Below are 14695 nucleotides of genomic sequence, written 5' to 3' on the forward strand. Positions count from 1 at the left end.
CGTGTAACTAATAATAAAAATAAACAAACTCGTCTTCGTCTGCGAGTTTGTTTGTTATTATTATCAGTTGCATTGTCTGTTGTTATGGCAACATTATCGTTTTTTCAGAGTGTAAACCCCCTGGATGCCACAGTGACACATATGTCAAGACAAGACAGACAAGACAAGACAAGAAGTTTATTGTATGAAAAGCCTCCGGCCTATATACAAATGCACACAATGTATACATACTTTCAACATATATGTGCGTTCTAGGAGACATTTGTATTTACAAGTTCTTGCCGAATATTGAGTGCTTGATGGAGAAATTGAGCTAGACTGTAGATTACACCAGAAGACACATATGTCCCTTCTCTTCAACCCTCACTTCGAAATCGAATAAAATTCACAATACATCATGCAGAATCTTCACAGTTTTGAATTCCCCCTTCTGTTTATCATTTACTGTCATGTTAGGCAATTAAAAATTACTGAAAGTGACTGAAAGTTAGCTACATTGTAAATCTCGCCAAATCACAATTCACGGCGTTATATAAATATTTACTGTGTGTTTAGAAATCTAAATATCGGATATTAACTCCAATAATTATATAGAAAATTAGCATATTAGTGATCACAGGTATCACATCACTAATGACAATTCTGAAACGTCGCTGATAAGCCTAGAATCGTTTAGAATGTCTTGGCAAATATGCACACACGAACGCCGAAGTGTACGTTCCGCCATATTGGATTGTTTACAAAATGCTGGTTATGAGACGCCTATTCGATCAGGTATATTTCAAACTCAGCTGCTTTACATGCATCCCTGAATTCTTCATACATTTTCGAAACAATGGATAAATGGTCTTTGTCACCAATGCAAATTATCTAGATGAAATCATTCGAAATAAATTAGGTATGGAAACGAAAACTGTGCTCGGAAAACTGTACTTGCTGAAATGTAAACAAAGCAAAATTCAGATTTTACACTGTGTAGCATTTTAAGAGGTACTTTCGACTAATTGTTGCATACATTGGCTCCATCACGCGTTTGATAATATTCATGGGAAGAGTATCGTTGCACTAATTATGGAATTACACATATATACAATACAATGATGTGGTAAATTCAACAGAAGCCGTAAAAGCTTCCGTCCTGTGTGACGCCATGACTGACGCTAAATCACGCACAACGATGACGGTAGTTATCTGCATTTCTGACTAATTCTCTTTGATACATAGGAAAACATGGTAAACAAATAACAGTACGCAGATTGTCAGAATGTTTCTGATTACTTACGTGACACATTTATGTGTATACGATCCCTCAATCAACGAAAACCTTCTCTGGAAATCCCGCGTACTGTTGTCAGTGAACACGCCATTTTATAAAAGTCGGTAACCGGTAGTGATGTCATACAGAAGTAAACATTGTTGTACATATTTGGTAATTTCTTTGAGGTGTAAACTTTCAACTTGGCACCCAGCGTGTTCTTGGTTTTTGTCTAGTATGCATTTTCATCATCGCCTTGATAATCCACAGATATGACGGAAACCTTTTTTTGTGTAGGGTCACATTATTTATGAGTAGTAAGCAGCACATAGGATGACGTCACGTATGACAGAGGTGTTATGTATTAATGCGCTACTGCAATCATGAGAATAGACAAAATTCATCGGTTCGATGCTAAAAAGGTGCGATTTTAGGGTGTGTAAGAAACAGATTACTGCACTCGTGCCTGTCAGATACCATTGATCTTACAACTCGTTGTTAGATCAATGGTATCTGACAGACACTCGTGTAGTAATCTCTATTTATCATCCAAAACTGGCTCCCACAGGAGATATTGCTTGGATGAGATCTTTTACTCCCGCCACTGGAAAACGTTATTAATTTTAACCCACTATCATGTTCTTATGTATACAAGTTGACATCTTGCACGAAGGGGGAGGGTGGGAGGGGGAGCCTCATGTTCAGTTGCAATGTATTTCTTCAAGAGTCTTAGTGACATGCGCTTATTTTCTGAATGCAGTTTAGAAATTTGCATGTCTGACTTGATTTTTCTGAAATCGGTCTTATTTATCAACCGAACATGGCTTTGGTGTGTTGCCCACCTGCTGATTGCCCATTTAAAGTATTTATTGAAAGAAAATTACACCTTTACAATATTGTCAGTATCTTGTCAGTCAACCACGACGATTTTATATTAATGACTTCAGGGTTCTGTTGAAACACTCCACATAATTGCTTTTGATATTTTCATTTTGAGCAATGGTGATAGTGATGTTGTGTTTAGCTAGAAAGGATTTGAATACTCCTTTGAATTCTGATCCAGAATCAACAAGCACCTTGTTTGGTTTGCGTGTTCGAATGATTTCTTTTAGTACAGTTTCGGGTCCTTTGTTTGTCTAATTAATAGCAAAAACAAATCGACTGAGAATGCCAATAATCACAAGCAAATACCTGACACCCTTATTCTCTTTACTGAAGCGACTCAGGTCAGCCAAATCTACGTCAAACATTTCATTGATGTAATTTACCCTCACTTTCATTCTCTGGAATCTGTGGTTTACTGGTTTGTGTAAACTGTAAGCATCTTGGTTGTTCACAAAACGCTCTACCTTGTGGAGTTTCAAGTTGGGGTGTTGCTTCCTCTGTAACTCTTGGTGTAATTTCTTAGCTCCAAAAAAAACACCTGGCTTTTCTGGATCAAAGTAATATTTTGCTAATTCTTTCTTATTCACATGATATACTCTCTTCTTGTTTGGACTACTCATTGTGAAATGATAAAAAACATAAGGCAAGAATGATTATATATCAAATTTATTCATATATGTAGACAAATACAATGGTAACTTTCTTTTATATGATTAATATGTATAATGATATATGAAAAAGAAAATATATTAGTGATTGTCTATGACAAACGTTTTTCCAAGAGCAACATTTTAACAGTTCGTTGTTTCAATCGTTCCAACCACTGAGTAGTTTTAAAGTGGGTAATCCTTACACTGATAAGGAAGAAAGTTAAAGGAATTTTTCACCGATGGATCATCAGCTATGATATTCATCCATTTATCTAAAACATGTTCATCTTTAAGATCGTTGATTGCAGCTGAAAAATACTTTTCCACTTGTTCTTCTTCTGATAAATTACAGGTATGAATTGATTCGTCTTCTGTTTCAAACATGCATCCAAAACACAATTCACAAGAAAACCGCTGTATCATCTTGGACACTTCCAGACTGTAACAGAGTGGTAAGAATTCTTCCACATGTCTGAGCTTGTGATATGCATCTACTTCATCAACCTGTGGTAGAAATGTTCTTGTGTGTTTGGTGATAACTCTTTTGAATGTATCATCAGAATCATTCAGTTGAAAGAGTCTTAGCATTTGACACACACTGTTGACGATTTTGAAAGATGTCTGAAGATTTAAGGATAATATTTTCCTGTAGCTGGTTAGCCTCTCGCTGTACATACTTCCAAGTGTAGAAAGAGAATTCATGAACAGACATGGTTTTTCTCTTATGTCTGTAGCAATAGCGATGAACCCAATGTTCAATCGAGTTCTTGAATATATAAGCTGTCATAACTAAACATATATTGTTGTCTTTTGGTGCGATTCAAACTTAACGTGGAGCATAATGATTGGATGATTTCAAATTGATTCATAGCAATGTTCAGGACAAAAAACAAACAAACTGCACACTCACCCACCACATATTTCTCATATGAAGCTCATTGGAGAACCTCACATTCCAACCTCAGTGCATTGTTATTGATATTGTACCTCATCATGCGGTGTAGTGAACCATACATCCAATCTTCATTTTGATTAATCTTAAGATAATGATAGAAGTGTATATCTTGTTCATTGAGGATTCTTTTCACAACCACACAATGAGCATATTTATGTTTTGTAGCTATGATATTTGTGTTCTATCATGCTCCGCTTGATCTTTTGAGAGTGAGGATTAAAACCTATCATGCTCCACTTACTCTTTGAGATTTGTGAGGATTGTTATTGCTTGTGAGGATTGTGATTGTTTACTGTGAGGATTCAAGATCGAGGGTTGAGGATAGGTTTCCTATGAGGATTCAAGATTGAGGATTGTATTGTTAACTAGGAGGATTTTATTGTTCACTGTGAGGATTGAGGATGGAGGACTGAAGATGTTTTAGTGTGAGGATTACATTGTTTACTGTGAGGATTGAGGATCGAGGATTGTTTTAACGTGAGGATTCCATTGTTTACTGTGAGGATTGAGGATGGAGGACTGAGGATGTTTTAGTGAGAGGCTTCCATTGTTTAGTGTGAGTGTTTCATTGTTTACTATGAGGATTTTTTTGTCACTGTGAGGAATGAGGATTAAGGATGGAGGATTGAAGATGTTTTAGCGTGAGGATTCCATTGTTTATGAGTGAGGATTGTTTTGTCACTGTGAGGATTGAGGATTAAGTATGGAGGATTGAGGATGTTTTAGTGTGAGGATTCCATTGTTTATGAGTGAGGATTCCATTGTCTGTGCTGAACTGGAGGTTTTTACCCTACTAATTTTAACCGCGAATAATTTAGTTCGGTAATGTAAACGTAAAACAGTAATGATTTACATTTCTTCCATATCAATCCGGTGTTGATTTTGTGTATTTAGTTGTTCCCATTAAAAGATTAAGGGCGCCGCAATTTCCATCTCTGATAATTTTCTGCACCTTTTTCTCGACCATGATCGGCTCGTCATGCTCTGTGTTGTATTTTAGCTCTGTACTGCGTGTGGATCAATAATATTTTGTTTCTCAATTCTATCAATTAGTGGAGAATGCCTGAGGGGACTTTGGTCATTCTTTGATGCATTATATATGAAGGGTTTGTTGAAGGGCATTTCTTACTATTCATGTTGTTTAGGGATACGTATCGCATTGTGAACGGGAATAAATACTTGAGTCAAGCCATTTTAAATAAAATATACCACCTCACGATTCTTAACATTTTCAACCAACCATCCCCCTACAGAAGATTGATTCTTTGAAAGAGTCGAGTTATAGAAACATGGTAGATTTGATGTACCGAAGGACCCGGGTGCCAAAGCAAAATACTTAAATATAAGCAACAGAACGTTTTTGTATCCACATTCATAGGTCATCTCTGTTAATTTTACGATTCCGACCGTATGTGCATGTGTTTATGAATCACTATGAAATGGTGTTGATGCCAAGCGTTCGCAAGCAATCACAAAGGCTAGTCAATCGTCCACCTAAAAAAAGTACAGAAACATATGTTACACGTCAAAATAGATAATTAGCATCATGTTTGTTACTAATAGGGCAAATTTTGCAAAGGGCAAAAGTTGTGAAATGTAAACACCATAGGCTACTGCAATATTTTTTATTTACACTTTGATGCAAAATCACACATTGACGGTTTCGAACGGGAAGTGACTGGTCCTGAGCAGCAAACAGAAAGCCTTCTGTTTCACTTTTCAGGCCAGTCGACGTCATCCAAGCGATGGACTATGCAGGGTTGCTGATGTTCCCTGCAATAAACTTGATGTAGTGGTCGTTCAGATAGCCTCTCCTTGAAAAACTGAGTCTGGGCCAATTTGATATGGCACTTTGCTTGGTTGACACTCATTTCTGTACCGTCCATCAGTACAGAACCATCAACAAAATCAACATATTCTTATTCTTATTGTTATTATTTACAATTATGCAGCATATATACAAACAATGCAGCAAAGAGAGGTTGGCTGACCCTGGCACATTCATCTAAGCAAAGGAGTCAGTTATGTTGCTAATACTGTTCAACTTAGTGCATGTTCATATGATGCCGTGGTTACTTAGAAAGCACAACCGTAAATAAACTACTCTGAACAGTCTTTAAATAAGACCTTGCTTGGTTAACATCCACTTCTATACCGTCTAGCAATACAGAACCGTCAGTATAATCAACATCAATTTTTAACGTCTGTCGAACCACCATGGCACAGTCCATTTGGCTCCAAATGAAAACGATGAATTGCCAAATAACTCAAAATCGGAAATAGTCTATTAAATGTCAGTACGGTACACGGCAATAAATACCCTGTACCCAACAATATCTGCGATGTGGTTCTTTTACTCCCGCCACTGGAAAACGTTATTTAACCCACTTTCATGTTCTTATGTATACAAGTTGACATCTTGCACGAAGGGGGAGGGTGGGAGAGGGAGCCTCATGTTCAGTTTCAAGGTATTTCTTCAAGAGTCTTAGTGACATGTACTTATTTTCTGAATGCAGTTTAGAAATGTGTATGTCTGATTTGATTTTTCTGAAATCGGTCTTATTTATCAACCGAACATGGCTTTGATGTGTTGCCCACCTGCTGATTGCCCATTTAAAGTATTTATTGAAAGAAATCGTACACCTTAAAGATCTTGTAAGTATCTTGTCAGTCAACCACGACGAAGGTTGGTTGGTTGTTTAACGCTGCACTCACCAATATTCCAGCTATATGACGGCGGTCTGTAAATAATCGAGTCTGAACCAGACAATCCCGTGATTAATATCATGAGCATCGATCCACGCAATTGGGATCAATGACATGCATCAACCAGCGATCCTGACCACGACAACGATAGTCGCCTTTTACGGTAAGCATAGGTTACTGAAAACCTATTCTAACCCGGATCTTAACGGGTCCAACAACGATGTGCACTATGTAGCACGTGCAGTGCCTGTTTCTGTTGCTCAAACCGCTGTGCCCCCATTCGTGCAAGATTTTAACTTGTACACATGACAACATGATAGTTTCTCAAACAACCTTTTCCAGTAATTGGACAAAAACAAATTAACAGTAGATTGTGTTCAATACAGGATTTTCATTCTCTAGTAGACTATTCCCGAGTTTGAGTTATTTTGCAATTCACCGTTCTCATTTGGAGCCAAACGGACTGTTTGCCCTGCTTCCATAATGGATCCTGACAAATTTCACAGAAGGATAATCGGGCACTGCTTGTCGTAAGAGGCAAACTGATGGGAACGAATGGTAGGACTCTCTGGCTTAATGAATGTCATCGCATCACAAATGCGTAGATCGATGCTCATGATGCCATTCACTGGATTGTTTGGTCAAGAATCGATTAATCACAGACCGCCGTCATTGGATGGAATATTGCTGAGTGCAATGTTAAACAGCAAACCAACAAACAAACAAGCGATGTTTAACACACTGACAATATCCTGGCAACAAGCCACAACAAGTCCATGATGACAGGGATCTTTGCATTAACATTTCACGAATAGTATTCATTCATACATAGTACAGGAGCTGCCACGTTACAAACAGACTGAAGCAAGATGAACGCTGTGTTGTGCCTGTTCACTGTCGTCATCCCAGTTCTGTATGCAACTAGCGGCTGTTTCAAGAATCGTTTTGACAGACTGGTGACGTTGGACAGTCAAAAAGCAAGGGAATGTCCCTCAAGCATACAGGCGTCTCCCGATGAAAGGGTATGTGCTGCTCTTTGTGCAAAGGAGGAACTCTGTACTGCTGTCACCTACTTTGATGGCAATTGCAGCATGTACAGATCTACTCTCACATCCTACGGGAAATCTCTCCCTGGAGCTAGGCACTTCATCAAAGCAGGAGGTGAGATCATACGAATTTGAAATTTAACTCATTGATCTTTTATACTTGGGATGTATTTATGGTTTTGAGTCAACCATTGCAGCCAGCTTGTGCATGTTATTTTTAATGATAACCAAGTAATCACAAGACTTTTTGTGAAAATGAACATACCTGAAGGTAAATTTGTATTGATGAAATTATGGGAACTACTTTAACTCTTTCAACACTGTAGGCCAGTACACCGGCCAAGAAGCCTCGAGTCTCCAGACACCACAGGCCAGTACACCGGCCAAGCGGTAGTCACATCAAAATAGTATATCATTTTATTGATCTACGTGTAATATCATTCATTTATTAAATCCATCATATTTCACAATGTCTGAAATGCATATTTCATTTCAATTTAACACTTTTTATCGATAGATTGAAACATTATTCACTATGTCCCACAATTGAAATTCTCCGACACACACTTAAATAACGGGTCCACATCAAACATATCAAAGAACAAAATAAAGGCGTTTCAAGCAAACTTTTAAATATATTTTCAAGATCAACAAAACTATATCTAAAAGTTGTCATCTTTTCGTGCGATCGTGAGTGATTTCGTCACCTAGATTTCTTGGCGCGGCCACGATGTTAATGACAAAATATATGCATGAAAAATCTTTGTCACACCTCGTGACTTAGAATCCACGAAGTTCCATGTTTAAAATAGGTCGCGATTTCCTGCTCAAAGCACGATTTAACAAGAACATCTGAAATTCATCAGACACGAAGACAGTACCATTGCTGTAATTTGATTGGCTGCCTTAGGTCACGTGCTCAAATTTGACAAATCACAAACCTTGAAGCAAATTTCGGCAAGAAAGTGTCATTAGAAACCAATTTGTATCCAATAAAATCGCATGTCACACCTATGAATTCTTATATTTGCCGAAAATCGTCAATTTTTCGCTTCTTTGATCCCTAATCTCGACGTTATAAATGTGTTAGCTTACATTATATTTACAACGAACTTAATTAAGCAGTAAATACATTATTTAAATAATGTGATAAAACACAACTTTCAAATGTATAAACAGGTGGATTAGACTTTTCAAATGGTGTATTACATGTTGTTGCAAAGATATTTATAAGCAGATATTTTCCTTGATAAGCAGATATTTTCCTTGATAAACGTTGGCTTCATCTTTCACACAAGTCGCTGGAATCTCGGTGTCACGGCAGTAAAAGCTTCTGGTTCAATGGTCCCGAAGATGTTAACAGAAGTCAACTCTTATAACCCCTAGAGTTGTTTGAGTCCTCATTAGTTCTTAGTGGAACAGATCTCGAAATGGAAAATAATTATGCATTTAGTGCTAAATTGAACCTCATAAATAAACATGCGTTTCTATTGTCAATAAGGCAAGACTTTCAAAAATGGAGATTCATTGTAGATTTAAAACAAATGTGAATGTAATAAGTTTTGGGGTTTTTTAAATCTCACTTCCTCGCTCATAATAGAAAAAGAATCAATATTTTCAAAAGTATTTTTATGGAAAGTATACCATGGTGCAGTGCTAATGAATAAAAGTCTACACGTTCCTTTTAACTGATGAAGTGTTTTGTTATCATTTGTTAGAGGTAATATCGATGACCCTTGATATTTTGATGATTCTTTTTCTTGGGAAACGGAACATCAGTTTTCACATGCACGTCTTTGTCATGGGTTTCTCAGTCAAGCTGGTGACACATGTTGTTTAAATTCACTCAGTTAACTGAGTGAATTTTGCAAGTCGTCATGTCAAGAGTCAACAATAATGCCAGAAAAAAAAATGCGTGTCAACGTTGCACAGACCATATTTTATCATCCAAAACTGGCTCCCACAGGAGATATCGCTTGGATGAGCCCCAGTGTACACACATTTTGATAGACATCTGTCGTGTGTTACCTCGAACCGAAATATTCACTTCAAACATCACAGGGGGCACGGGTGGCCCAGCCGTCTAAGGCGCCGCGAGTCGCTGTGCAGAGTTGCGTCCCTTGGGCACGCCAGAAACCTATGATTGTGGGTTCGAATCCCGGTTCGCCCCGATTATGTTTCTAGGTTTGTCAGCACCATACCCGTGCTCGTGGGTTTCACCGAAGTGGTAAACGTCTGAGACCTGCATCACTTCGGGCTTTCCTCCCACATCAAGCTGACACGCCGTGATATAACTGGAATACTGTTAAAAACGGCGTTAAAAAACCAACTCACTCACTCACACTCTGTGAAAAACTGCATATATGTCAACATGCCATCTGAACGTGGCGTCCATCTTGGCTATCTAGATTGAAAACAATTGCCCAAACACACCAAACATCGATGGTGTTGATAGATATGATGCAGGTCCATATTGCAAGAGCGCTCAGTGCACCCAGTCTACTACTTCAACGATACTACCAGACTGGAAATACAAGGGAAAGGTAGGTTGGTTGGTTGGTTGTTTAACGCCGCACTCACCAATATTCCAGCTATATGACGGCGGTCTGTAAATAATCGAGTCTGGACCAGACAATCCAGCGATTGATATCATGAGCATCAATCCGCGCATTTGGGATCGATGACATGCATCAACCAAGTCAGCGAATCTGACGACCCGATCCCGTTAGTCGCCTCTAACGACAAGCATAGTCACCTTTTACGGCAAGCATGGGTTGCTGAAGACCCATTCTACCCCGGAAACAAGGGAAAGGCCAAGAAACAGTTGACCACATTTGACATCCCACTCGACGACCACCATCTGAGCAAGCGCTTTAAGACGATTACGTGGTGCAGGAATTTAAAACTGCTGACCCCACCGTGGAATAGATATAACACCGGCGACATAGACGTCAATGGCCTCAAACTGTGTGAAGTTGGCTCCAGGATGCATCCATGAGGTCCGCCCTGTTGGAGGAGGTACACTATGATAAGAGGCTTGGTGGTGAAAGGAAGTCTAGGTCCCATATGTATGACAGTTTGTTGTTAATCCCTACCAAATGCCATGAAATTGTCTTTGGGGTTGTTGTACCATGAATGATTGAACGCAAAACTACGTTTCAAATTCAACTTCTGGTTTGTTGCACAGAGCGACGTATAGATGTAGATTCTTACACCGTCATCCAGCTCTAGTGACAACAACCAACTGATGATAGGTGTATATGTATGACATGGTTGATGAGTGAGTGAGTGAGTATGGTTTTACGCCGCTTTTAGCAATATTCCAGCAATATCACGGCGGGGGACACCAGAAATGAGCTTCACACATTGTACCCATATCGGGAATCGAACCCGGGTCTTCGGCGTGACGAGCAAACGCTTTAACCACTAGGCTACCCGACCGCCCCTATAATTGGATGAAGCAGTAAGAATAACAGATAGCACATAGGTAATGAAGCACGCGCGTAGTGAAGCCATATGAACAGCAGGGATGCTGATTAAAAAGATCTATAGTGTTACATAATCTATCTATCTATGATACTTGATATTTTCATTCTCTTTCGGGACTTCGGGCTATCAAAAATCGGTCATGTTGACATCCACTTTTCCTTCAAGTTGTCGATCTTGATATTGATGTATCCTTCACTAAGTGGGAGGGGTCCATAGGAATGGGGGCTGTCCGTCCGCCCGTCACGTCTCGATTCCGGATCATATCTTGGAAACCGTTTAATATTTTATTAAGTATTTTTGCATATGTATGAACGCAAATGGTACATCATGATGTTTTGGTATTTCTACTTTTTTTAAATTATATGCGTGTTTCCATGTCAACAAACTGGACTTTGACTCAAATACGTGTAGCATTCGTTTCCTGAGTATATTTCGAAAACCGTTGTATATTTTATCATGAAACTTTGCATATGCGTGTAGCAAACACATGCTGAAGTGATGTTTTTTGCTGTTTCCGTGGCACCAAATTGGACGCAACCCAAATACACGTTGCTTTTATTACCAGAGTAAACCTCACACTCCGGCGCAGTGGTGACTCAGCATAGCACCACTGCCACAGGCTAATTTGCATAACACGTGACCGGACTTTTCTCTTGTTTGTAAACAAACGCGCTTTTACAGAAATCAGTGTAGAACGGGCTCATGCAAGTATTTGGGGGCGCTTTACATATTGTTCTGCATAATTATATAAAACAGCGACAGTGAGTTGCATGACAATATATATTTATGCATCAAAGTGACCCTATCGCTAGCTTTCCGTTGGGCTTCGATGACAGCACGTGAAACCGTATAAACCAATATAAACAAAGGATAACTACGCTGGCCTGTGGCAGAGGTACTATGCTGGCTGGCCGTCGGCCGCATGGAACTCTGGGTAGGAGATTGAGTGTACCTTAGACATCAGATGGATTGTACTCACATTTCTGGATCATATATCAATAATATGTTCAATATAGTTTCCTTTCTACCCAGCTAGCAAGTAAGTCATTTAGAAATGCATAACCGGACATGTAGATTCCGCAGAATCCGGAAACGTGGACGACCGGCCTGTGGCATGTCATGAGTATAGCCCTACCAAGAGATGATATTGTATATCGATGAAGATAAAAATGTCTGGTAACTCTGTTTTTGTGCCAATCTTGTTTGTAGCATGCCCATGGCGCGTAAACGATTGTCAAACCAATTTAGCTTTATTTCCGGTTAAACGAAGCTGTTTTATATGAGCACTAGATAGGTAAACAGTCATTGTGTGCTCTTCACAGTCAAAAACCATGTGTCCGTACCATGTTCTCAACAAACATACAAACATCCAAACTGTGCATCGTTCATTACTTTAAACGTGTAAATTGTAAATCACGACCTTAAATTTGACGAGATTTCAAGAAAATATGCATTAATAATCTCAGAATAAATATTTTTAGTGGACTTTATATGAACTTTATATGAAGCGTCACCCTTAAGACGCTCGACTGAACGTCCGAGAGCCGCATCATTTCATCACAGTCATGTAACTGAAATACTTAAACACCTTCATGAAACTGTTAGCCAAGATTGTAGGCTACCACTTGTGAGGGTAAGTCACTTTAGTTATTTTATGAGTGCTGTCCTGGTTAATCATCCGGGATTAGTCAGTGCAAGGCCAAGCACGTGGGTGTTAACAGCATATGAAATGAACTTGTATATGGTGAAAAGGGCCCATAAAATTTATTGCACCTGTCAACAATAAACCTTACAATTAAAGAGCCAGTAAAAGAATTTGAAGGAAATACATAATACAAAATACAAAACATCGGTCACAATATTTCAAGACTGAATCACGAATGTATGACTCAAGAATGTATGAATCAATCTATGCTGAAGTTTAAAGTAAACCATTGCAGACAGTGTACAGAATTGTGTGTCAATGGCCAAAGTGTATAACCAACAAAGATCCAACATGTTTTATTACAAATCATTCGCATGGTACAAAAGTGATGCTATTCACTTACAGCGATTCCCGATCCAGACCCCTGTCTTCTATCGAAGGGGTACACGTCCGTGTTGTCTCCCCGGCTGTGTTACAAGTTCATATCAACCGCCAACACCTGGACTCATCAAGATGATCTCTGTCAGGCTGAAGGTGGCCGCCTTGTCGTCCTCAACAGTCGGGACAAACAGGAGTTCATGACCTCATTCCGAGGTCAAGGTCAGTAAATTGGGTCCTCTGGTACATAGTGTCAGGCTGTTGTAAAATTAAACCCACATGAAAGGCTTGGTAGGAGTACGAGTGTGGTTTACATATCTTGTATATGTAAAGGAAGTTTGTATTTGTTTTTGTGTGTTTTTTTGTAATGTGTGCGTGCGTGCGTGCGTGCGTGCGTGCGTGTGGGTGCTTGTTGTTGCTTGCCACAATAATTCAGATGTCTGGCCATCCAAACCCATTAGTCGCCTCTTACGATTAGCATTAACATTGTGTAGCATCCTAGACAAGCGCTTTCCCACAGTGTCTCTAAACCGTTTAAGATAATCCTCATTGCAGATTCAAGTTCCTTTTTATCAAAGAATATCTTATGTGAGAAGCAGTCTTGTTTACGCGTTTGGTAGGTGACAGGAGTTACCCTTATGTTATTTTAGTTTTACTTTGGCAGCTGATGTCTCAAACGTTGTGTTTGTTGGAATGCAGCGTGTCAACAACGTATTTACCTGGAAGGACGGTTCCAACTATACCTGGAAGTGGGCGTCGAGTGAACCTGACAACGTCAATGGCGATGAGAACTGCGTAGCACTGTCAAAATATGGATTTTCCGACAGGCATTGTGACGGTATGCGTGCAAGCGTCTGTGAGATACCTCTGTAAAAATTGAGATACCAATACGATCAGTGGGAGACCATTTTTGAGATTTTGAAAATCTGATGTGAGACTGTGAGATACCAACCTGATGCTAAGAGGTACAATGATGTCATCTTATGAGGACTTCTTTCGTTTTAGTTGAATATTCTTGGAATATAATGTGTGATATTGGATTACTAAAAGTTATGTACATATAAACTGCCGGGCAAAAGAAAGTATTGTTCCGTGTCGACGTCCAAATTGAAACAATTAACAACATTAACCCCAAAAATATGTACGTAAAACAATTCAGTTTGAAACAACAAACAAAAAACAAATCAATTACAATGGCAGAACACAATAGCGTGGTAGTACAATATTCAAGTACAATAATTACCTAGATGAAGCAATGATAATTACCTAGATGAAGCAATGATAATTACCTAGATGAAGCAATGGTAATTACCTAGATGAAGCAATGATGACAAGGATCATATTCACCTTGCAGTAGTCAAGCTTCACAGATAGGCCCAGGCTAGGGATCCAGGGTGAAATGTGATCTTCTCACAAAAGATGGTCTTGATATAATGTCAGACGAAAAGTGAGATGAAATAAATATCGTATAACTAGCTTCTGGAAGGCTCAACACACCGCCGTAACAGAAGCTTCCATGCCACACTAGCATCTAAATATAGTAACTTCCTCAACAGTGCTTACATTAAATAGTACTATTTTCCTAACAATTAATTATTTTCCAAGCATTAAGCATCGAGCTTTTATCCTACTAGCAATGATGAGGATATTTATGTTCATGGGTCAGTGCCAGGTTTGAGTATCTGC

At 39.0% G+C, this 14695-nt stretch overlaps 1 protein-coding gene across 1 annotated transcript; it reads left to right on the forward strand.

Annotated features, from left to right (window-relative positions):
* The first annotated feature begins 7320 nt into the window (after positions 1-7320).
* LOC139467100 (low affinity immunoglobulin epsilon Fc receptor-like) lies at positions 7321-13882 on the forward strand. Its single transcript, XM_071248818.1, has 3 exons — positions 7321-7612; positions 13037-13231; positions 13674-13882. The coding sequence occupies exons 1-3, from the start codon at positions 7321-7323 to the stop codon at positions 13880-13882; spliced, it is 696 nt and encodes a 231-aa protein (XP_071104919.1).
* Positions 13883-14695: the final 813 nt, after the last annotated feature.

This window comes from Haliotis cracherodii, unplaced genomic scaffold (assembly GCF_022045235.1).
Source record: "Haliotis cracherodii isolate W230 unplaced genomic scaffold, xgHalCrac1.p SCAF_19, whole genome shotgun sequence".
Taxonomy (NCBI): domain Eukaryota; kingdom Metazoa; phylum Mollusca; class Gastropoda; order Lepetellida; family Haliotidae; genus Haliotis; species Haliotis cracherodii.